The 25,155-nt window shown below is 39.8% G+C and overlaps 2 protein-coding genes across 3 annotated transcripts in view; one reads left to right on the top strand and one right to left on the bottom strand.

Annotated features, from left to right (window-relative positions):
* The first annotated feature begins 1,273 nt into the window (after window positions 1-1,273).
* Window positions 1,274-12,851, top strand: rpl36 (ribosomal protein L36). The gene is made up of 4 exons (XM_041204989.1): window positions 1,274-1,393; window positions 6,805-6,899; window positions 12,007-12,141; window positions 12,722-12,851. The coding sequence occupies exons 2-4, from the start codon at window positions 6,807-6,809 to the stop codon at window positions 12,809-12,811; spliced, it is 318 nt and encodes a 105-aa protein (XP_041060923.1). The 5' UTR covers window positions 1,274-1,393; window positions 6,805-6,806; the 3' UTR covers window positions 12,812-12,851.
* A 9,547-nt stretch (window positions 12,852-22,398) lies between these two features.
* Window positions 22,399-25,155, bottom strand: part of lonp1 (lon peptidase 1, mitochondrial) — a 39,992-nt gene continuing 37,235 nt past the window's right edge. For both annotated transcript variants that reach the window (XM_041204977.1, XM_041204978.1), the window contains exons 17-18: window positions 23,306-23,470; window positions 22,399-22,905 (exon numbers count right to left, since the gene is read on the bottom strand). In XM_041204977.1, coding sequence (XP_041060911.1) covers window positions 22,756-22,905; window positions 23,306-23,470 — 315 coding nt within the window. In that variant the 3' untranslated portion in view covers window positions 22,399-22,755. The remainder of the gene's footprint in view (window positions 22,906-23,305; window positions 23,471-25,155) is intronic.

Below are 25,155 nucleotides of genomic sequence, written 5' to 3'. Positions count from 1 at the left end.
TCCAAAATGCCACCACCCACTTCCCAATCACCACTGTTCTTGCCAACTGTCATTGTCTCCCCATCTCCAATACTTCTGATTTTAAAATCCTCATCCTTGTCACTCTCGACCTCTGCAACCCTATTCCAGCACAGACTCTCCACTCTATTAGTTCTGGACTGTTTCATCCCATGCTGTCATTGGCCGCAGAACCTTCACCCATCTCAACCCCACACACTGGAACTTTCTATAAACTCTTCCACCTTATTGCCTCTTTCTCTACCTGAAAACCAATCTCTCATCTGGCTGTCCATGCATGACTACTCCAGGCTTTTCCCAGAAATGTTTTTTTGCATTTAGTTTATGTTATTTTGCCTTGATTAAACATTTTTCTATTATGATTGCAAGCTTCCATAGTCAGCAGTTGTATCCGGACAGACGCACTGATGTCCCAGCATCCTTTACTTTGATACATTATTTCCAGTGCCAATGCCATAATGAAAAGCAGATAAGGAGCCTACGTTTTATTCTACATTGAATTTAAAATCTTTTTTCTTATATTCAAGCTCCATCGTCCTCACCCTACCCTAAATTTGCAATTTCCTTTATGTTTATACATTACTCACCAAGGGTTATTTCATTTTTTAATTTCATGGAGTCATAGAATAATTATGGCACATAAGGATATTTGGCCAATCGTCTATGCTGGCTCTCTAAAGAGCAATCTAATTTGTTTGCTAGATCCCTGCAGCCCTGCAAGTTTATTTGCCTCTGGTGCCCATCCAATTTCCTTTAGAAATCATTTACCGTCTGAGCTTTCCACATCCTTGTATAAGCAGCAAGTTCCAGGTCATTACCACTCGCTGCGCCACTGACATCCCCCCTAAATCACTTGCCTAAAACCATAAATAGTACTCTTCTTGTACTATCAGCTAAAGAGCTTTTCTTTACCTTATCCAAACCGGTCTTAATTTTGTACACTTCTGTCAAATCTGCCCCAGCTTCTCCAACCTAATTATTTTCAAAATAATTTTCCCTTCTGCGAAGCTTCTTGGGAATTTTCCTTCTTTAATTGCTCTATGGAAATATAAATTACTATGGTTTAAAGTACGTATCATTTCAAAAACAGATTTTGGTTTATTTTCAATAAACCAACTCAGTATAACAGTTTGATTTTAAATTGAAAATAGGGCCTATTTCCCACACTAGGCACACAGAAGCCGTGAATATCTCTAAATTAAATAAGACTTGACAAAAAAGCTTAAAGTCTGCACTACACAAGATGGCCACAAGACTTTCATCGTCAGTTAACCGAGTCACGTGGTTACAGACCGGCACTGGGCGGAAGTATTGATATCCCAGCATTCCTGGTCTTTCCGGTCTTTCCGGTCCCGGCGCCATAACGAGGGAGCAGGTAGGGAGTTGAATATTGGGTTGATCAAATATAAATCTATTTGTTATCGGAACCATCCTGTGGTTGGTTGACTCTTATTGTGTAGGAATGTGAAGAGCAGCGTCATATGTGGTAGTTGGACTAATTATTTTATGTCGAATTGTATAATTTGAGTCATTATTTGTGGAAGCTTGGATGAGGCCTTTCAGTAGTGCAGTGCGAACTTTGCTTGGCGTATGAATCCAAACTCCGGGCTCCTGGTTGACCTCGGGATCTGTGATATATCAAATGAAGATTTAAGTTTTTTTTTTGAAGGCCTTCACTTCACTGGGTGTTGGTCTCGTTACTGGCAACCCCGGAAACTAACGGAGTTCCCGTTCTGAATATGTAAACCTGGCCAATGGCCCATTGCTGTTGAGTGCCCGACATTCAACAACAACTTGTATTTATTTAGCGCCTTTAAGGTAGCAAAGTGTTCCAAGCACTCCACAGGAATGTTAACGCGTTTTACACCAAATTGCATATGTGACAAAAAGCTCGATTAAGGAACGTTTTAAGAGTGTTTTAAAGGAGGATGAGAGATGGAGAAATTTAGAGAGGAACTTAAAGTTTGGGCCCTGGGCAACTGAAGGTGTAATCATTGAACAGTTAAAATCTGGAATCTGGGCTGCTCAAGGGACCATAATTGGAAGAGTACAGATACCATGCAAGGTTGTAAGGCTGGAGACCATTACAGTGATAGGATAAATGGCAGGAAAGGGTTTGAACACAAGCTAGAGGTGTTACATTAGAGAGGCACTGTAGACCATTAAAACACCATAGTGATTGGAACTTTGTGAGAGTTGGGAGGCAGAGTATTGGATGACAGAGGATAGAATGTGGGAGGCTAGCCAGTAATATGTTGGAATAGTCAAGGGGTAACAGGCATTGAACAGGGTTTCATTAGCAAATAAGCTGAGGGGAGGAGTGGTTTTGAGCAATGTTACAGAGGTGGAAATAGTCACTATTGGTAATGGTACAAATACAACATGCGATTGGATGCACATCTCGGCCAAATCCTGCTCAGCTGCTTCATTGTGAGGGGAGGGAAAAAAGATTCAGTCTGTGTAAGATATCGCTGAATCCGAATCTTGTGGGTTGAAACTCCATCTTGGAGATTTAGCACAAAATCTCAGTGCAATGCTTGGTGGGTGCTGCACTGTGGGAGGAGATTCTGCTGTGTTATTTTGAAGTAGAGTTCTGTGTTCTGGCCATTATATTCCTCAATCAACATTACTTAAAAAAATCATTGCATTGCTGTTTGTGGGAGCTTGCTGCATGCAAACTGGTTGCTGTGTTTCCTACAATTGTGACAATCATTCAAAAATCCTCAATTTGCTATAAAGTGCTTAAAAACAAAAAAACTGCAGATGCTGGAAATCCAAAACAAAAACAGAATTACCTGGAAAAACTCAGCAGGTCTGGCAGCATCGGCGGAGAAGAAAAGAGTTGACGTTTCGAGTGCTCATGACCCTTCAACAGAACTTGAGTTCGAGTCCAAGAAAGAGTTGAAATATAAGCTGGTTTAAGGTTGGTGGGGGGGGAAGAAAGAAGAGAGAGAGAGAAGTGGAGGGGGTTGGTTTGGTTGTAGGGACAAACAAGCGTTGATAGAAGCAGATCATCAAAAGATGTCAACAACAATAGAACAAAAGAATACATAGGTGTTAAAGTTGGTGATATTATCTAAACGAATGTGCTAATTAAGAATGGATGGTAGGGCACTCAAGGTATAGCTCTAGTGGGGGTGGGGAGAGCATAAAAGATTTTAAAATATTTAAAAATAATGGAAATAGGTGGGAAAAGAAAAATCTGTATAATTTATTGGGAAAAAAAGGAAGGGGGAACAAAAAGGGGATGGGGGAGGGAGCTCAAGACCTAAAGTTGTTGAATTCAATATTCAGTCCGGAAGGCTGTAAAGTGCCTAGTCGGAAGATGAGGTGTTGTTCCTCCAGTTTGCGTTGGGCTTCACTGGAACAATGCAGCAAGCCAAGGACAGACATGTGGGCAAGAGAGCAGGGTGGAGTGTTAAAATGGCAAGCAGCAGGGAGGTTTGGGTCATTCTTGCGGACAGACCGCAGGTGTTCTGCAAAGCGGTCGCCCAGTTTATGTTTGGTCTCTCCAATGTGGAGGAGACCACATTGGGAGCAACGAATGCAGTAGACTAAGTTGGGGGAAATGCAAGTGAAATGCTGCTTCACTTGAAAGGAGCGTTTGGGCCCTTGGACGGTGAGGAGAGAGGAAGTGAAGGGGTAGGTGTTGCATCTTTTGCGTGGGCATGGGGTGGTGCCATAGGAGGGGGTTGAGGAGTAGGGGGTGATGGAGGAGTGGACCAGGGTGTCCTGGAGGGAGCGATCCCTACGGAATGCCGATGGGGGTGTGAAGCGAAGATGTGTTTGGTGGTGGCATCATGCTGGAGTTGGCGGAAATGGTGGAGGATGATCCTTTGAATGCGGAGGCTGGTGGGGTGATAAGTGAGGACAAGGGGGACCCTATCATGTTTCTGGGAGGGAGGAGAAGGCGTGAGGGCGGATGCGCGAGAGATGGGCCGGACATGGTTGAGGGCCCTGTCAAAGGTTCCCGAGGTTTTTCACCCACGGTCGTTGACAGGGCCCTCAACCGTGTCCGGCCCATCTCCCGCGCATCCGCCCTCACGCCTTCTCCTCCCTCCCAGAAACATGATAGGGTCCCCCTTGTCCTCACTTATCACCCCAACAGCCTCCGCATTCAAAAGATCATCCTCCGCCATTTCCGCCAACTCCAGCATGATGCCACCACCAAACACATCTTCCCTTCACCCCCCCCCCTATCGGCATTCCGTAGGGATCGCTCCCTCTGGGACACCCTGGTCCAATCCTCCATCACCCCCTATTCCTCAACCCCCTCCCATGGCACCACCCCATGCCCACGCAAAAGATGCAACACCTGCCCCTTCACCTCCTCTCTCCTCACCGTCCAAGGGCCCAAACGCTCCTTTCAAGTGAAGCAGCATTTCACTTGCATTTCCCCCAACTTAGTCTACTGCATTCGTTGCTCCCAATGTGGTCTCCTCTACATTGGAGAGACCAAACGTAAACTGGGCGACCGCTTTGCAGAACACCTGCGGTCTGTCCGCAAGAATGACCCAAACCTCCCTGTCGCTTGCCATTTCAACATTCCACCCTGCTCTCATGCCCACATGTCTGTCCTTGGCTTGCTGCATTGTTCCAGTGAAGCCCAACGCAAACTGGAGGAACAACACCTCATCTTCCGACTAGGCACTTTACAGCCTTCCGGACTGAATATTGAATTCAACAACTTTAGGTCTTGAGCTCCCTCCCCCATCTCCACCCCCTTTCTGTTTCCCCCTTCCTTTTTTTCCAATAAATTATATAGAGTTTTCTTTTCCCACCTATTTCCATTATTTTTAAATATTTTAAAATCTTTTATGCTCTCCCCACCCCCACTAGAGCTATACCTTGAGTGCTCTACCATCCATTCTTAATTAGCACATTCGTTTAAATAATATCACCAACTTTAACACCTATGTTAAAAACAAAAAAACTGCGGATGCTGGAAATCCAAAACAAAAACAAAAACAGAATTACCTGGAAAAACTCAGCAGGTCTGGCAGCATCGGCGGAGAAGAAAAGAGTTGACGTTTCGAGTCCTCATGACCCTTCGACAGAACTTGAGTTCGAGTCCAAGAAAGAGTTGAAATATAAGCTGGTTTAAGGTGTGTGTGTGGGGGGCGGAGAGAGAGAGGTGGAGTGGGGGTGTGGTTGTAGGGACAAACAAGCAGTGATAGAAGCAGATCATCAAAAGATGTCAATATTGACATTACTGAACCACAGGCGTAATTTAAGGACAAACTCCAATCATCGACACAAAATTCCATTCTCCATTAGAGACTGATGCCATTTTTGTATTGTGTGCACTGCCTAAAGCACAGGTCCTGCTCAGTCAGTGACACTACCAAGGAATTATGGCTGGCTTGTGATGTGAAACAATATTGACATCTTTTGATGATCTGCTTCTATCACTGCTTGTTTGTCCCTACAACCACACCCCCACTCCACCTCTCTCTCTCTCTCTCTCTCTCTCTCTCTCCGCGCCCCCCCCCCCCCCCCCCCCCCCCCCCCCCCCCCCCCCCCACACACACACACACACACACCATAAACCAGCTTATATTTCAACTCTTTCTTGGACTCGAACTCAAGTTCTGTCGAAGGGTCATGAGGACTCGAAACGTCAACTCTTTTCTTCTCCGCCGATGCTGCCAGACCTGCTGAGTTTTTCCAGGTAATTCTGTTTTTGTTTTGCTATAAAGTGCTTCCAGATGTCCTGTGGTTGTGGGAGGTGCTATATAAATGCAAGTTCTGTTTTCAGGTTTGGGCAGTGAATAAAAATGTTAACTATTTAAAGTCTCAATTTGGTTGTGGGAGTGTGTAAGTGTGGTGCTCTCCTATGTATATGTAAACAGATGAAGCTGTTTACATACGTGTTTACATTGGTAACATTTTTGCTCGCACGCATTACACAGTTGTAGTTTTGATGTTGGATCTTAAGATTAAAACATTAATATTACCTTCCTCTCTCTGAACAGATGCTGCCCAATCTCCAGAATATTTGGTCAATTTTTGATTTTTGGCTGTGATGTAAGACTACAAATGATTTAACCCAACACATCAAGTGTCTAGTTTTGGATGCTTTGTGAAGTGGTAAAACGTGGAGACACCCAGCAGTAGCCTAAAGCTGTTTCACATCACAAGCCAGCCATAATTCCTTGGTAGTGTCACTAACTGAGCAGGACCTGTGCTTTAGGCAGTGCACACAATACAAAAATGGCATCAGTCTCTAATGGAGAATGGAATTTTGTGTCGATGATAGGAGTTTGTCCTTAAATTACGCCTGTCGTTCAGTAATAGGAAATAGTTAGAAAATCAAACTTGCATTTACATTGCACATTTCATAAACCCAGTATAGTCCAATGAATTACTTTTGAAGTAGAAGCCATTTGCTCTTGTAGGCAAATGCGGCAGCTGGTTTGTGCATAAGGTCCTGCAAAAAGCAAATGTTTTGGCTGAGGGATGAATGTTGGTCAGTACGTGGGAGAGCTCATCACTCTTGCAAGTTCTCATGTTCACTTGAACAGGCAAATGTAACATTTAACAAATTGCACCTCTATCAATGCAGCACTCTCTCAGTACTGCATGTAGTATCCACCTACATTGTGCACTTAGTAGTGGACTGGGACTTCCACCTACAACCTTTTGGCTCATCAGACTGCTACCATTGAGCCTAGCTATTAGTGAAGTGGAAGAGAATTGCATTGAATTTTTAAGTTGCGTTCCCTTTTATATGTAAATTCTAATGTGTCAACTGCTAAATGTCATTGCCCTGGTTCTTCTGTACAGACATGGCGATCAGGTATCCTATGGCAGTTGGCCTGCGCAAAGGTCATCCCGTCACCAAGAATGAGACTGGCCCAAGGCAGTGCCGTAGAAGAGGGGTGAGTAAAATCTTATCTAGTTAAACGAGCTGCATGTGTTAGTTTAAAAGCCTTTGTGAAGGGAAAAAAGCAATTAATGTCATCATGAAGGTTTGTCTCTGCATGGTGCAGCATAAAGGAAGGAGACTGGGATTTATTGTGGGCCTTGAGCAAAAGTCAGAGGTTGAGGAACAGAACACTTTTTTTATTGATCCTACATTCAGGAGTGCTGGCTTTTTGACCAGTGCTCAGCTGTCTTGAGCATAACATCCTTGCCCTGAAGTAACTGCTGAGAGTTTAGGGAGGGTTGGGATGTTTAGCCAGAGATCTAAAATTGTAATCTTTATTTTAAATGATAGCACATAGTTTCTATTAAAGCTGCTGTCAATATGCAAGAGGTAGCAGCATAACATTTTAGAAAATCATAATGCTATCAGGCAGAGTCTGTAGTTTTGTGAAAGGAACTCATGTTTGACAAATTTATTAGAGTTCTTTGAGGATGTAACAAATGGGGTGGATAAAGGGAAACCAGTAGATGTAATGTATTTGAATTTTTAAAAGGTATTTATTAAGGTGTCACATAAAAGGTTAAAACAACAAAATAAGAGCTTAGTGTTGGGGATGATATATTAGTTGAAGGGTCAGTCACAAGGGGACATAAGTTCAAGGTGAGGGGCAGGAGGTTTAGGGAGGATGTGAGGAAAAACATTTTTACCCAAAGGGTGGTGACGGTCTGGAATGCGCTGCCTGGGAGGATGGTGGAGGCAGGTTGCCTCATATCCTTTAAAAAGTACCTGGATGAGCACTGAGCATGCAATAACATTTAAGGCTATGGGCCAGGTGCTGGTAAATGGGATTAGGTAGGTAGGTCAGGTGTTTCTCACGTGTTGTTGAAGACTCAATGGGCCAAAGGGCTTCTTCTGCACTGAGAGATTCTGTGATTAGCACAGAAAGAGGACTGCCTAGATAACAGGAAACAGTGTTGGGATAAATGGGTCATTTTCAGGGTGGCAAACTGTAACTAGTGGAGTGCCACAGGGAGCAGTGCTAGGGCCTTGACTATTTGAGTTATATTAATGACTTGGATGATAGGACCAAATGTATGGTTGCTAAATTTGCTGATGACTCAAGGATAGGTAGAGCAAGTTGTGAAGAGAACATGTCTATAAAGGGATATAGATGGGTTAAGTGAATGGGCAAAAAATTGGCCGATGGAATATAATATGTGGAAAATGTGAGGTGGTCCATTTTGGCAAGAAGAATAGAAAAGCAGCTTATTTAATTGGAGAGGATCTACAGAATGCTGCAGTACAGAGGGATCTAGGTGTCCTTCAACATAATACACTAAAAGTACAGCAAATAATTAGGAAGGCAAATGGAATATTGGCCTTCATTGCAAGATGGTGTAGTATAAAACTAGGCAAGTCTTTCTACAACTGTACAGGGTGCTGATGAGAACACTGTACAGTTTTGGTCACCTTACCTGAGGGGGGAGAAACTTGCATTGGAAGAAGTTCGGAGAAAGTTCACTAGGCTGATCCCTGGGATGAAGGGTTTGTCTTATGAGGAAAGTTGAGCAAGTTCGGCCTGTACTCATTGAAGTTTATAAGACTGAGGTGATTTTATTGGAATGTAGAAGATTGAGGAGGCTTGACAGAAGAGATGCTGAGAAGATATTTCCTCTCATGAGGGAAATTTGGAACTACATAAAAATTAGGAGCAGGAGTATGCTATTCAGCTCCTTGAGCCTGCATTTGATAAGATCGTGGTTGATCTGATTATGGCCTCAATTCTACTTTCCTATCTGCAATCAAGAATCTAACCCAGCCTTAAAAATATTCGATGACCCAGCGTCCAATTCTCTCTGAGTAAGAGAATTCCACAGACTAATGACCTTCTGAGAGAAAAGTTTCTCCTTATCTCAATCTTAAATAGACGACCCTTTATTTTTAAACTCCATCTCCTAGTTCTAGTCTCTCCCATAAGGGGAAACATCTCAGCATCCACCTTGTCAAGTGCCCTCAGGGTCTTATATTTTTCCATATGATCACCTCATTCTTCTGTACTCAAATGGATACAAGCCCAACCTGTCCAATGTTTTTTTATAAGATAACCCCTTCATCCCAGGAATCAGTCAAATGAACCTTTTCTGCACTGCTAATGCAATTATAAAGGAGACCAAAACTACACAGTACTCCAGATGTGATCTCACCAATGTACCAGCTAGCAGGCACAGTTTTAAAATGATAAAGATGAAGAGGAATTTCTTCGGAGGGTCATTAATATTTGGAATTCTCTTCCCCAGTGAGCAGTGGAGGCTGGGTGATTGAATATATTCAAGGCTGTGTTAGACAGATTTTTGATTGACAAGGCAGTCGAGTTGTTGGGGGTAGGCAGGAAAGTGGAATTGAGGCAATAATCAGATCAGCCATAATTTAGTGAATGACGGCACAGGCTTGAGGGCCTGAACGGTCTCCTATTTATTTTCTTAGGCAAGGATTCCAGCACTGAACACTGCAGAACTCTGCTGGAACAGCCGTTCAGTCAGTAAAATACCTGTTGTCTACAACCCTTTGTTTACTGCCACCAAGCCAATTTTGGGTCCAATTTGCCACTTTCCCTTGCTCCCACATACTTCTAATTTTATGACCAGTCTATCATGTGGGATCTTGGCAAAAAAAAAGTCGCTGAAATTTATGTAGATTACATCACTTTTTTTTTAAACAAACAATCAAGTTTGTCAAGCACCACCACCCTTTAAAATCCATGCTGACCATTCTTGATTAATCTGTGCTTCTAGAAAAGATTTGTATTGTCTCAATGTTTTCCAGTAATTTGCTCACAACAGAGCTTAGGCTAATTACTTGGGCTATCCTTTCTTGCCTTTTCAAATGATTGTACAATGTTACAGTCCTCCTGTTCTTCGACACCATCCCTATAGTCAGGGAAGACTGGAAACTGATGGTCACAGTTTCTGCTGTTTCATCCTTTGCTTCCCTTAGCCTAACATGCATTTCATCCAAGTCTGGTGACTTATATACACTTTCAAGAATGCTAATTACTTTAATATTTCTTCATCATTATGGTTATCCCAACCAATATTTCATACTGCTCCTTAACTACAATGTTTACTTTGCATCTGTTTTCACAAAATAGTGACAAATAATTCATTAAGAAACATGCCCACATCTTGCACCTTGACTCAGAAGTTACTTTTTTGTCTCTAATTGACCCTACTTAGTTACTCTCTTTCCCTGTATGTATTTATAAAACATCTTTGCATTCTTTTGATTTAATTTGCCAATATATTTTTTATGCCCTGTACTTTCTGTAACCTCTAAGCTTTCTGCAATATTGAGCTCTTAGCATCTGTCAAGTTTTTTATTGCTCTTTGACATCCAGGAGGGTCTAGATTTGAATGCCTCTCACTGCTCTGACACTGATTGGCCTTCCAAGTAGTTGTTTCCAGTCCATTTTTTCTAAATCACATCTCAGCTTAGTAAAATTAACCTTTCACCCTTGATCTATCTTTAACGTTTTCCATAGCTATTCTAAATCTAACTGAATTATGATCACGACTGGGATACTTGCCTTTATTAGCCAAGGCATAGAATATAAGAGCAGGGAGGTTATACTGGAACTGTATAAAATGCTGGTTAGGCCACAGCTTGAGTATTGCATGCAGTTCTGGAATCCACATTATAGGAAGGATGTGATTGCAGTAGAGAGTGCAGAGGAGATTTACCAGGATGTTGCCTGGGCTGGAGAGTTTTAGTTGTTATCCTCATAACTAAAACCAGATTGGATAGACTGGGGTTATTTCCCTTGGAGCAGAGGAGACTGGGGGTTACATGATTGAGGCGTATAAAATTGAGGGGCATAGATAGGGTAGACAGGAAAGAACTTTCCCCTTGGTGGAGGGATCAATAAAGGGGCATAGATTTAAGGTAAGGGGCAGGAGGTTTAGAGGGGATGTGATGAAGAATTTTTTCACCCAGAGGGTGGTGGGAGTCTGGATTTCGCTGCCTAAAAGGATGGTAGAGTCAGAAACCCTCGTAACATTTAAGTATTTGGATGTGCACTTGTGATGTCAAGGCCCTAGCCCTGGAAAATGATATTAGAATACTTAGGTACTTGTTTGACTGGCACAGACTCGATGGGCCAAAGGGCCTTTTTCTGTGCTGTAGATCTCTATGACTACTGCTAAAATGCTTTCCTGCTAACTCCTCATACACCTACACAGATTCATTCTCAACCTAAGCCCAAACTGCTCCTTCTCCTGCTAACCTTGCTAAGTACCTGCTAAAAAGTTCTTGAATGCATCTTAACAGATTCTGTGGGCTTAGTACCTTTTACATTAATTCCAATTAATGTTAGGAATCTCCTTTTGTTATAGCCTGTTTGTTTCTCCAGTTCTCAGCAATTTGCCTACTTCTTTGCTCTCCTAGATCCCTCTGTCTGTTTGTGTCTATAGAACACTCAAAGCAGTGTGATTCGCTTTTTGTTCCTCAGTTCAAGCCATGTGGCTTCATTCAGTGCTCCTTCTAGCATATCATTCCACCTCACAGCTATGATTGTTCCTTTACTGTGTTCCTCCTCCTCATCTGCCTTATTTACTAGATTCCTTGCGTTGAAGTGCGTATACACACACACTTCAGAGTACAACTCATTTGTCTAATTTCTAGCCTTTGTTTCCTTAAACTTCTAAATTCGCTTATTAATTTTTCTGCCTTTCTAGTTTTGCATCACTTCCTCTGAATCTAAGCACAGGTTCTGACCTGCCTACCAAGCTAGTTTAACTCCCCACACAACACTAGCAAACCTCACCATCAAGATATTAGTCCTGGGCATGTTGAGGTGCAACCCATCCAGCTTGAATAGGTCCCACCTCCTCAAAATGGTCCCCATGCCCCAGGAATCTAAACTTCCCTCCTGGACCATCTCTCCAGCCACATGTTCAGCTGTGCTATCCTCTTATTTCTGTACTCAGCACATGGCACTAGGAGTAATCTGAAGAATACTATTTTTAGTGGACATCTGGAATTGTAACTGAACATTAGTTGAAACTGTTGAGATCCTGAGTTCTCTTTTTTTAACTCTTGGTTTGATTATCTTTTTATTTCCTCAGCGCCTAACCAAGCACACCAAGTTTGTCAGAGATCTGATCCGTGAGGTCTGTGGTTTTGCTCCCTATGAACGGCGTGCAATGGAATTGCTGAAGGTCTCTAAAGACAAGCGTGCACTCAAATTCATCAAAAAGAGAGTAAGTAACAACTTGCCAGTCATCTGTGTTGCATGTGTCAAGGTTTTACAAAAGTAGGCAGCAGCATTTATGCCTATTGATAATAGTTTAATAGATTCTTATTGTTACTACATGCCTTTGCAGTTACTCATCCTATGCTAAAGTTAGTAGTAGTAAAATGCCAATATAAACTCAAGTTACAATGATTTTCTATGAAGCAGGCTAAACCTTCTCAGATGAAAGGTATGTCAATGTTACTTGACAGCTCAGAACAGAAAAATTTGGGGAATATGAGTGGTGCATCCTACATATACTCTTAAAACAAAATGAGAAAGTAGTCGGTAGCTGTTGCAGCTTCAGTTGTTTAGCTGCCTGCTATACTATCCAGACTTGCATGTGAAGAATGACAAATATAAAAATTCAAAATAATTGAAATATTACCATTCTATATTTGAGGGGCTAGAAAACTGCAGCTGTTGTGTACTCTTTAGCATAATTGGAAAACCGTTTTAAATTACATGATTTGTTGCAAACCAGTGCCTAAGTTAATTTCTCTAGTATTAAATGCACCTAAATATTAACCAGTGTTCATTCTTTTCAGGTTGGCACTCATATCCGTGCAAAGAGGAAGAGAGAAGAACTCAGCAATGTGCTGGCAGCAATGAGAAAGGCAGCTGCGAAGAAAGATTGATCTGTACAAAGTTGCTACCATTAAAGTTATTTCAAAATTACCTCGTGTTTACTTAATTTACAGTTTATTGAACTTTATTTTTCATGGAACCACAGGCTAAAAATAGTAATGACTGAGGATTGTGTATAGAAAAGTTGCTAAAAAGGGGAAAAATAAATATGAAAGTACACTAGCCAGGAATATAAAGATTGTAAGAGCTTTTTCCATCCACCCATAATTAGCTAGTCTACATTAGGTCATAGGCATCTCTGTTCACTGCAATTTTGTACTGCTCTTGTTGTTCATCAAGCATTTTCTGATGTTATCCACCCATCCAGTCCTAGCTGGTCTGATGTTTCACCTTCTATTGTTGCAAACGTTTTTTTGCAATTGTATGTAAAAAGGAGAATAGATTAACCTTAGAAACAAAGACAGGCGATAGTATGAGGAATAACGAAGTGACAGACATTGAACGAATATTTTCTGTCTTCACAGTAAAAGACACAAATTACATACTAGGAATAGTGGATAACAAATGGGCTAATGAGAGTGAGGAACTTGGGGTAATAGTAGCAGGGAAAAAGTGTTGAGGAAATTTAAGGGATTAAAATTTGACAAATCCCAGGATGTGATTGAACCCTTAAATGTAGGCGAAACAAGGTAGCTGCAGAGATGGTGGATGTGTTGATTATGATTTTCCAAAATTCCCAAATTTTGGAGGCCCCAGTGTATTGGAAGTTGGCAAAAAGGTGGGAGACATCACTTGCCTTTCAGTAGATAAGGGCTTATGGAGTTCGTACACGTTAGTGTGGAGAGGAAGCAGAAAAGGCATACAAGGGAGTTTCAAGTTGAACTTAATGAAGCATACAATAGGGTGATTTCCCCTAGTTGGGGAATCTAGAACACAAGAAATACAGTCTCAGGATAAAGGGCTAATATAGGACTGAGATGAGAAATTTCAAGAGGGTTGTGGATGTTCCATCATTGAATATATTCCAGGCTGAGAGACTCTTGGTCTCAGGGAATTGAGGAATTATGGGGAGTGGGTGAGAAAGTGAAGTTGAAATCGAAGATCAGTCATTGAATGGAAGAGCATGGTCTATTGTACTCTTATTGGAGGATTGCTTTACGGACAGGAAGCAAAGCATAGGGATAAACTAGGCATTTCAAGTTGGCATACTGTCTAGCAGAGTGCTGCATGGTTTTTAAAAGGCTTGAAACTTGTAAATGATTTTTCAGAGGGACTTGTGTGTATTTGTACAAGGAACACAAGGTTAGCATACAGATACAAGTAATTAGAAGGCAAATAGCATGTTGGTCTTTATGATAAGGGGTCTGAAGTACAAGAATAAGGAAGAATTGCTCCAGGGCTTTGAGACCAGATTGGAATACTGTGCAGTTTTGGTCTCCATTTCTAAGGCAGGATATATTTGTATTTGAGAGTGTTGTACTATGATAGGCTAAGTTAACTGGGTCTAAATCCTTTGGATTTTAGAAGGATGAGGTGATCTCAATGAAACATAGAATCATGAGGGGATAGACAAGGGTAGACATTGGTTATTTCCTCTAGCTGGGGAATATAGAATACAGAGCACAGTTTCAAGACAAATGGCTGATTATTTAGGACTGAGATTAGAAATTTCTTCACTTAAAGGGTTGTGAATGTTTGGAATTCTGTTTTGCGAGTAGAGACACAATCAGCCATGATCCTATTGTATAATCTTACCTAGCCTTCTGCAAGCCAATCTATGCAGTTGTCAAAAACATGTTTAATGAAAATCTTGCTTAATTCACAAAAATCAGTTGAGAAAGTTAGAAAAAGCCCTACTGAAAGAATTGATTAAACAAATACACCTCATTTCCTCAATCAGCTTGTACCAGAACTGTGACATTTCTAACTTCGAAGGGGCCATATGAAACAAGACAACTGGCTGCAGTAGAGCAAAACTACTTGATGCCAACAGAGTTTGGCAACCTTAATTTATTAGGAAAAAAATATGATTCAACAGTGTCACAAGTTTGCTATTAATAGGTAGAGAACCTTGTAACTGATTAAATGAAATTATAAAGTTTAAGTGAATGGCTGATGGGAAACACAAAGTAGCATTCATACTTTGAATCCTATAGACAAATAGAAATATATAAAAACTTGACTTCAAAACATTCCTAGGAAATTATTAAACTTTAAAATTTAGCTGCAAGTTTTCATTTCCCCACTAGAGGTGCAGTAGTATTACAAAACATAGTCTTGGCCTTAAACTGCAATAATTTTGCAAATATGTACTTGCTCTCCTCCCATCTCTTAGAAGGGAAGCATATACCTATTTTGATGGCAGAAACAATATGGAAAACTGGTAAGACTGGACTTGCAAACACCTGTGGGAGTATTTGGCAGTGTAATGAACATATAATCATTCTCATTGAGATTTATTGTTAATAGTGGGGTTAGGATAGTTTGTGTGGGAGAGATTTGATTGAATTGGAGACAGCTGGCTTGGAGGCTTGAGTCATCAAAAGAAGCTAGGTTTGAAATGTTAAATATGTAAACATGGCTGAAGTTTTAGAATGTGGGGTGAGGATAATTTGCATTTGTAGATAAATCAGGGTAGTTTGAATTTCAAAAAGATGATAGGATGTTGCACCTAGCCAGAGAAGTTAGGCCAAGAAGTGTGTTTATTTTTCCCAAAGGTTACTAATATAAATCTTTTCATGAGAAAGGTAAAATTCCAAAAGACACATAGGAACAAAGGAATTTGCATTAAAATGGAGGAATGTGTATAAAAGGAGAAGAGGCTATGTGCCAGAGAGGAAGGCATTTTAAGATCTACCAGAAGTGTGAAAAGCTTCCAGAATTTGAACAATAAATTGCTGTCTACAGAAACTGAAGCTGGGAAAAGCCATTGAATTCTACTGCCCAAGGTATTGTGATGACTTGTTTACTGTTGCCTTAACGGGGGTGTAACTGGAAGCCAGATTAATTAGGGGTTAGGTCTATAAATTACTACTATAACTCCTATGTATGTGCTTGCAATCTTTTGTTAATAAATGTTTAATTCTAGAGTCTTGGTGCACTTATTACTAGTGAATTCAGGGCATGCACCTCGAAATAAAATACAAATTGCAAAATTGTTGTGACCCCCTTGATCAATTTTCCCTCGTGGATTTGATCTGCCTGGAACGCATCATAAATGGGGGGGCTCTTCGCATATTTGAAATTCCTTGATTGTATTGGAGTTGGTGAATCTTAAGGTTATGAATATGAGGAGCACTTTGAATTCAGGGGTTGGTGTGAGGGATTTTTAAAGGGGTGGGACTGCAAAACTGGCTGTATCCATGGCTAACACATTTTTGGAAGTAGATGATATAACTGGATTTAAAAAAAGTTTTGAAGGGTAAGTTAACAGTTGGATAAGTTGCAGTTGAGATTACATGTAGGGACAAAGAAAGCAGACATAGTTGAAGTGATAGCACAGCATCTGAAGTTGGATGGTGATGCCCAACATTAGTGAGTCACAGCTGGAGGTAGTGAGACTTCAGTTAGAAATGAAGAAGCTGGAAGTTGAACAAGCAAAGGAACTGAAAAAACTTGAATTGGAGGCAAAAGAAAAATAATTGGAATTGAAAAGGCTGGAGGCAGTAGAAAAAAATAAGGGAAAAAGATTATTTCAAAAAGAAATGAAAATGCAAAAACGATCTCCAGAGGGAAAAGTTAGCAATGGAGGAGAGAGAAAGGGGCAGGGGGTACCGACTTAAAAAGCTGGACTTTAAAAAAGAGACATTAGATGCTGAGGAAGGTTCTTATGATGAAAAAACAGTTAACCTAAAACCCAAAGGGGAGATATTTAGATCTTTGCAAGCTCTTCCAAAGTTTGAAGGATGTGATATGGAGGCATTCTTTATTTCATTTGAGAAGATAGCTAAACAGATGAAAAGGCTACAAGAAAACTGGATATTGCTGTTATAGTCTAGGCTAGTGAGTAGAGTGCATGAGGTTTATGCTTCACTGTCAGAAGAAATGTCAGTGGAGTATGATGTGGTTAAAAATAGGCTGTTTTGAGTACATATGAGTTGGTTCCTGAGGCATGCAGGCAGAAATTTAGGAATATTAGAAAACTGCCTAGGCAAACATTGAGAGTAAAACAAAGTAATTTTGACTGGTGGATACAGGCATTAAAGATGGAGACAACATGCAGCTCTTTGAAAAGTAATTCTTCTGGAAGAATTTAAAGATTCAATTCCTTCAGTAGTGAGAACGCGTGGAAGAACGGTTAAAACAATAAGGCAAGCAGCAGAGATAGCTGATGAATGAATTAATTTGTCACCCTTTTAAATTGGAGAATGATAGAAATTGGGAAGGTAAAGGATGGTGGGTAGTTAGGGAAGAGGAGTAAGTGGAAATTCCCAAGGAGGTTTTTTCTCAGACTATAAGGGAAGGTGCTGAGGGTAGAAGTGACACTTGAAAATTGAGGTGTTTTCATTGTAATAAAGTTGGGCACATGAAGTCAGTGTGTTGGAAATTACATGGAAAATCTGTTGGAATTATTGGGATGCAGAAAAGTTCTGGAAATAAAAGTACTGTGGGTTCTGAGGTTCAAGCACAGGAAAAACCAATGGTTTGTGTACAGGTAAAATCAGTGATTGGTAAAGAAGTGGGAATGTGTTTGCAATTTACCCAGAGGGGTTCAGAGGAGCAGGTTGCAGAAATGTTTAAAGATTTTGTATGTGAAAGGGAATGTCTTTCCATGTGTGCAGGGTGGAGTAGGTAAAGATATTAAAATTTTAAGAGACACAGGGGCTAGTCAAGTCTTAATGTTATGGGACAGTGATTCTTGTTGTTCAAAGGGAGTATTGCAGGAACAGGTGATAATAAGTGGGGTTCATGGAGATGCTAAACCTATTCCATTGTGGAAGGTAAATTTAAAGAGCAAGTGGAAAACAGGAGAGGTTGTTGTTGCAGTAGTAGAAAAATTGCCCATTGTAGGAGTTCAATTTATTTTGGGTAATGATATTGCTGGGTCACAGATGTGAGTGATGCCTGTGGTAGTTGAGCAGCCTCTAGAGGTGTTTTCAACAAAAGTATTGCAGAAAGAGCATCCTGGATTGTTTCCAGATTGTGTGGTAAGATGATCACAAGCTCACAGGTTGAAACAGGAAGGAAAGGAAGTTAAAAGGCAGGGAGAAAATGTTGAAATTCAATTAGCTGACACAGGCTTTGATAAGATTGTTCAGCAAGAAAAAAATGGAGGATAATGCATCTGAGGTATTTAGCTCAAGGCATTTGGTAGAGTTACAGTAAAAGGTTCCACAAATAAAAGTTTTATCAGACAGCTTACCCAGAAACGGGCAGAATGTATTCCAGAATGTTATTGCCTTAAGGATGTGTTAATGGTAATGTGTTAATGAGAATGTGGCAGCAGTATCAAGTTTCAGTAGATCAGATTGTTATACCATTTGGATATAGAAATTAGATCCTGAAAATAGCTTATGAAATTCCAATGGGGGACATTTAGTAATTAGAAAGACACAGGCAAAAATACAAAAACATTTTTATTGGCCTGGATTGCATAGAGACGTAGTTAAATTCTGTAGAGCATGTAACATATCATGTGATAGGGAAATCACAAGCCAGCACCTTTAATTCCAATTCAAGCATTTGATGAACCTTTTACTAGGGTTATGATTGTGTAGGACCCCTCCCTAAGACTAAAAGTGGAAATCAGTATTTACTGACAATAATGGATGTGTACAAAGTTTCCTGAAGTGATATATTTGAGAGATATTACAACAAAGAGAATTGTGTAAGAGTTGACTAAATGTTTTACAAGATATGCTTTACCAAAAGAAATACAATCAGATCAAGTTTCAAATATCATATCACAGCTGTTTAAGGGAGTAATGAACAGTTTGGGGACAAAACAGTTTAAGGCAACAGCTTACCATCATAAATCACAAAGGACTTTAGAAAGGTAGCATCAAACGTTAAAAACTATGTTGATGGCATGTAGTCAGGACTATCCACAAGGTTAGGATAAGGGAATTACATTCTTGTTATTTGCTATTAGGGATGCTCCTAATATATTGACTGGATTAAGTCCTTTTGAATTAGTCTATGGTTATAAGATAAGGGGACCACTGAAATTGATTCAGGAGAAATTGGTGGGGCAAAATTCGGAAAATACTCTCCTGGATTATGTATCAAACTTCAGAGAATGATTAGACAGAATATGCGAGTTAGCTAGGTAATATTTAAAGATACCACAGCAAATTATGAAATTGAAGGCAGATAAGAGAGCCACAGCTCCTAGTTTTGTTGCTGTGGAAAAAGTGTTAGTTCTGTTACCAGTACTGGGTGACTTATTAAAGGCAAAGTTTAGTGCACCTCACAGGATTGAAAAGAAACCGAGTGAAGCAAATTATTTAATAAATACTCCAGATAGAGTAAATATGTAGAAAAAGTACTTTGACAGGGAAGGGAACAAAGGAGGAGTTATTGGTGGTAGATAAGGAGAAAGAGGTAGAAATGAAGGATTCTCAAATTGATCTTCCTCTAATCAAATTGGATAATGTGGTGCTTGAAAATTTAAATGTAATATTGAGTTGCCTTCCAGACAAGTGTCAAAGTGATTTGGAGAAGCTATTGCAGTCACATAAAACTATTTGTGGGAACAAGCTGGGTAGGACAAATTTAGCTACACATGATGTGAGTGTAGTAGTTTCATCTTCAATAAGGCAGCATCCTTGTAGATTAAATCTGGCAAAGTTATCACAAGTACAGAAAGAAATTGAATTCAAACTTCAAAATGATTGAGTCTAGCTGCAGTAACCAGAGTTTGCCTATTGTGATGGTACCAAAACCGGATGGAACAAAAAGACTGTGTGGACTATTGAAAGGTGAATGCAGCGACAAAAGCGGATTCATATCCTATACAACAGTTGGAAGATTGTATTGAGAAAGTGGGCAACTGAAGTTTATCACAAAGATTGACTTGCTAAGAGGATATTGGCAAGTACCATTATCAGAGAGAGCATAGGAGATATCAACTTTTGTGATGCCAGATAGATTATATCAGTTTGAAGTCATGCCATTTGTTACAAAAAATGCACCTACAACATTTCAAAGACTGACAAACAAAGTAATTGCATGACTGAGCAATTGTGCTGATATTGACAGTTTTCAGTCAAATGTGGGAAGAGCATTTATAGCATCTGGAAGAATTATTTAGTCAACTACAAGGAGCTAATTTGGTGATAAACTTGGCTAAAAATGAATTTTCAAAAGTGCAATTTATATATCTAGGCCATATCATTGGACATGGTAAGGTGCCTACAAGAGATATGAAAGTCAAAGCTAGCGTGGATTTCCCTGTGCATGGAACAAAATGAGAAATTGAGATTTCTGGGCATGAGTGGGTTTTATTGGAAATGTGCACCAAATTTTAGCAGTATGGTTGCTCCATTGACTGAACAATTAATTAAGAAGTTTCAATGGACATAGGAGTGTCAGAAGGCATTTGATAGTTTAAAAACTGTATCGACTACACCATCAGTTTTGGCAGTACCCAGTTATGCCAAGCAATTTAAGTTGCCATTGACAGAAGCGATATAGGCATTGGGGCTGTACTATTGCAAGATGAAAAAACTAGAATTGAGAAACTAATAGGGTATTTTTCATGGACATTGAATGTACAACAGAGAAGACATTCAACCATCAAGGAGACTCTGGGTCTGTTATTAGCGTCGTAGCATTTTGAGATTTATGTTGTAAACAATTTGTCAGAAACAATTGTTTATATAGACCACAATCCTTTAAAGTGTGGACAAATTTTGAGACTGAAGTGTAATGGAGTTTATTACTGTAGCCATTTAGTTTACAGATTTTACATGTTGCTGGACAAGAAAATCTAATTGCAGATGCATTGCCAAGAGTCTAAAGCTCAAAGGAAAATTGGACAATTAGAACCTTGACACTGGACTGGAATGATTTCTGTTGCTATCAAGGATTTCTATACACATTATGCTACATTATGCTAATGCATGCATCTGGTAATGTAATAGTGTGAGTATATAGAGAAGTGTAGGAGGTAGTGCAAGAGATGAGTTAAGAAAATGAAGCTGTCTTTTTAAATGATGATGGTTAATTTTCTCATAAGGGGGAGTATCATGAAAGTTTAATAATTCTCATAATATTGTGATTTATTGTAAAAAAATAGGTTAATTGTGGGGTTTGGATAGTATGTGTGTGGGATTTGATTGAATTGGAAACAGCTGGTCTGGAGGCTTTGACTCATCAAAAGAAGCTCGGTTTGAAATGCTAAATATGTAAACAAAGCTGAAATTTTAGAATGTGAGGCAAGAAGAATTTGCATTTTAGATACATCAGGGTAGTTTGAATTTCAAAGAGATGGTACAATATTACACCTAGCCAGAGAAGCCAGGCTAAGCAGTGTGTTTATTTTTCCCAAAGGTTACAGATAGTATTAGCACCATGAAAAGATTTATATTATGAGAAAGGTAAAGTTCCAAAGACAAATGGAACAATGGAATTTGCATTAAAAGGGAGAAAGATGTATAAAGGAGAAGAACCTACATGTCAGAAAGGAAGGCATTGCAAGATCTACCAGAAGTGTGAAAAGCTTCCAGTATTTGTGCAATACTTTGCTGTCTACACAAACTGAAGCTAGGAAAAGCCACTTTGAATTCTACAGTCCAGGGTATTGTGGTGACTTACCTGGATCTGTTTAAAATCTATTTTTTTTGTTTACTGTTGCCTTAATGGGGATGTAACTGGAAGCCAGATTAGGGATTTTAGGAGTTATTATAGTAGTTTGTAGACTATATATGTGCTTGAAGTTTTTTCTTTTGTTAATAAATGTTTGATTTAGTTTTGTAAAAAATCTCTAACATCTTGGTAGACTTATTATTACTGAATTCAAGGCACACATCTCGAAATAAAATACAAATTATAAAATCGTTGTGACCGCGTGATCAAATTTCCCTCATGGATTTGATCCATCTGGCACACATCTGCTGTGTCATAACAGCAGTGTATGACAAAACCAATACATACAAATTTGTACCCATGAGGATGAACAAAGTATAACTATCCACTTCCTAGTACAGGAAACATTGTCCAAGCAAATTAATTAATGGGAAGACATAATTGAAAAGCTTACAGATGTGTTCCCACATCTATTTACTTACACCTGGAATTTCACTAATGGTTCACATATGTGACTGCTGTAACTTCAGTGGAAACCCTGTGCATTGTCGGACAAGCCTTGAAATTGCTGGTGTCTGTCCCAATAAAATATTGTAAACTATATATTTGTCCTGAATGTACTGAATCATGTTGGAATATAGCTACAGATGTCAGGCACACCCTTCCATCTTAAATGGCCAATGAATATTAGCAGGCATTTTGATTGGAAGGGATCTCAGCTAAGATTCAGGCTGCCCACAGTCATCATTGGTACAGGTCAGTCAATAATAGGGATTATGATCTTGAATATAATTTCCGCTTTAATAGTTCAGTAGTGCCACAGCTAAGTATAGTGCCCAAGCTGTTGCCCCAGCTAACTTAGCACAAACCAGATACACAATTTAGAGTCTTATGGTCAATGTGACTACCTCATCTGGCAGTTGATTTATTCAAGTAACCCACAGGTGATAATTGGATCAAGTTTCTATGATTTCCATTGATTCTAGAATTACTTAAATGTTGATATAAATAAACTTTATTATCAATTGTCTGACAGTATGGTACCAGGATTGGTTACAATACTACTTTATTAAAATGACCAAATATATTTGATCACATGTGCTCCATTGACTCTATGGTCATGATGATTCTGAAGCACTGAGACAGCTACTCTGGGGCTGGCACATAGCATCTGATTCTGCTTCTACAGAATGTACTTCCCCAAAATGTGTCGCGGTCAGTTCTATTATATGTCCGCTGATCAATCTCATTTATCTGGAAACACTGTACTGTACACATCCTGGTAATGTTCAACAAAATGCACTTCAAGACCCTCTGTAATAAAATTCGGTAGATCGAAAAAGTCTTTTTTGTTTTCCATTGGTAAAATGATGCAGTCAACACCAGCTCGCTTTGCCTAAAAAAAAAATATAGTTGCATTTAAATCTCTGAAGTGAAATTGTTGTAATGACTTAATTATATTAAGCTTTCAGATTGCAACACATTAAAAAATTACCCATCAGGATGTTGGGAAGAATAAACTGGTTTCAAGGAACAAGAATTGAAGTGGTTTCCCATCATATAAATGACCAATTCTGGATAAAGTTTAACATCAGTGCAGTAAGAAATTTTCTGGCTTGTAAGAGTGTTAAATGAGTGTTAAAATGAATTAAAAATTGAATAATTCCTTTTTTATTGGCCTTTGTATCAATCCACTGTTTACTGCAAGCCCCAATTTTAAAGGGCCTTTGGTTTTCAGCTTGCAGTTGCATCTGTTCTATTAATTCTACTCTTTCAGAAGCTTCACAGTAACTTACAGCAATGGTCTTCTCCTTAATTCCACCAACAGGCAGGATTTTTCCAGTAAGTGACACCTCTCCAGTCATGGCTAAATTTTGCCGTGCAGGTCGATCCATTGCTAGAGAAAGGAGTGCAGTTACAATTGTACAGCCTGCACTCGGACCGTCCTTAGGTGTAGCACCCTAGAGAAACAAGTATTCAATAAATTAGAACATTTAAACAGCCTCCTATGCTACTGACTCATTGAGAGTTACTGCATTTATTAAACTCAATTTCCATCGGCGATACAGAATACAGTAGGGGGTGCACATAATAGTCCACATCACAAATTGTGCATTTTGTCTAGCATCTTATAGATAAAAACAATTCTACCGTTCACATCTCCTCTAGATATATCTTTTGTTTCTTTACCAGTTCCTTTGGCCTGCACCTTCAGCTTTTGTCATTTAATCTCTCCATTACAGACCATTTTCCGGGGCAGAATTTTGCCCTTGGCATACGAGCTTGGTGGGGGCAGGCGGGGTGGTCCCCGCAATTGGGCCTGGATGGCAATTTCACGCTGGTGGGCCAATTAAGGCCTGGTCAGTGTGAAACGCAAGTGGCAGCGCTAAGTGTGTGTGTGTGGGGGTGCGATGCAGGTGCGCGCTGCATAGTCTCCCTGAGGCAGAGGGCTGTCTCAGGGAGATGAACAGATTTTTTTTTTTAAATTAAAGATTTTATAAATGTTATGAAACATGTCCCCTATCACATGAGCAGGGAAATGTTATTAATGAAAAAATAAAGTTTTTATTTGCTTTTGGAAACCTCACCCTGCCCGTGGATGAGGTTTCTAAAAAAGTGCAAAGTCCACTTGGCCTTTTCGTTTGCCCACCAACCATGAGAGAAAAATTTATTTCAATTAATTTTTTAATGGCCTTAAGAGGCCTCTAATTGTCAGCGGGTGCGCTGCCGACTCTAGCGCGCGCCAGCCAACTGAAACATCGAGTGCGTGATGATGTCTACACGCGCCTGACATCATCACACGTCATTTTACATTCAGTTGGGTCAGGCGCGTGCCCACCCGCTAAGCTAAAAATTTTACCCCCTTTATGTTTTTTCCCCACCCTCTCTGTTTTCATTTTCTTAAACTGTATTACATTTGTTGAAAGGTCACAGATCTGAAAGAAACATGCTGTTTCTCTCTCCATGAATGCCTGATCTGCTGAGTATTTCCAGCATTTTCTGTTTTACTAATTTTATGATCAAAAATTATCCTAGATCACTTGAATTGTAGAGCTCAGATTAAGAATGTGCACCAAGTTAACAAGATCAATAGTAGGAAGTTATGGGCATTTCAATATTCTCCTCCCAAAATATCTGTAATAAGCATTTATCATCTGCTCTGTCAATAGAAACCTGCTTCAAATTGCTAGGAAGGAGGAAATTCTGTACAAAATCTATTTTTCCAAAACAGCATCTGGTCAGATCCTCAGACATTTAACACAAAAGGGACAGGAAAACAAACAGCAGGACAGACGGATTCCTAACTTTAAAAAACATTTATTTGGCAGTCCAAATGAATAAGTTTTTTTTTGAAAAGTTCTGCTAAATTCAAATAGGAGTAAAGAATCATGAACATATCTGTTACAAGGTTTGTGAGCTGACCGACCTGACAAGGTGTAGCCACACAAGCACAAAAACAGAGACATTTCTATAGTGTTGGTTCCTATGACCCGCTAATGTAACATGCACATTGCACCTGGCTTACATAGCTCTGCATTAATAGGGGAATGACAAATATTTAGCCACACTAGTTGAAAAGAGTGCTGTGTATATGGAATGGTGTATATGTTTAATACAGAGCTACAGTATGGTGTGCATGTTTAAT

Source organism: Carcharodon carcharias, chromosome 14 (assembly GCF_017639515.1).
Source record: "Carcharodon carcharias isolate sCarCar2 chromosome 14, sCarCar2.pri, whole genome shotgun sequence".
Classification (NCBI taxonomy): Eukaryota; Metazoa; Chordata; class Chondrichthyes; order Lamniformes; family Lamnidae; genus Carcharodon; species Carcharodon carcharias.
Note: the sequence above shows the minus strand (reverse complement) of the source record. Positions and strands in the feature narration are given on the sequence as shown.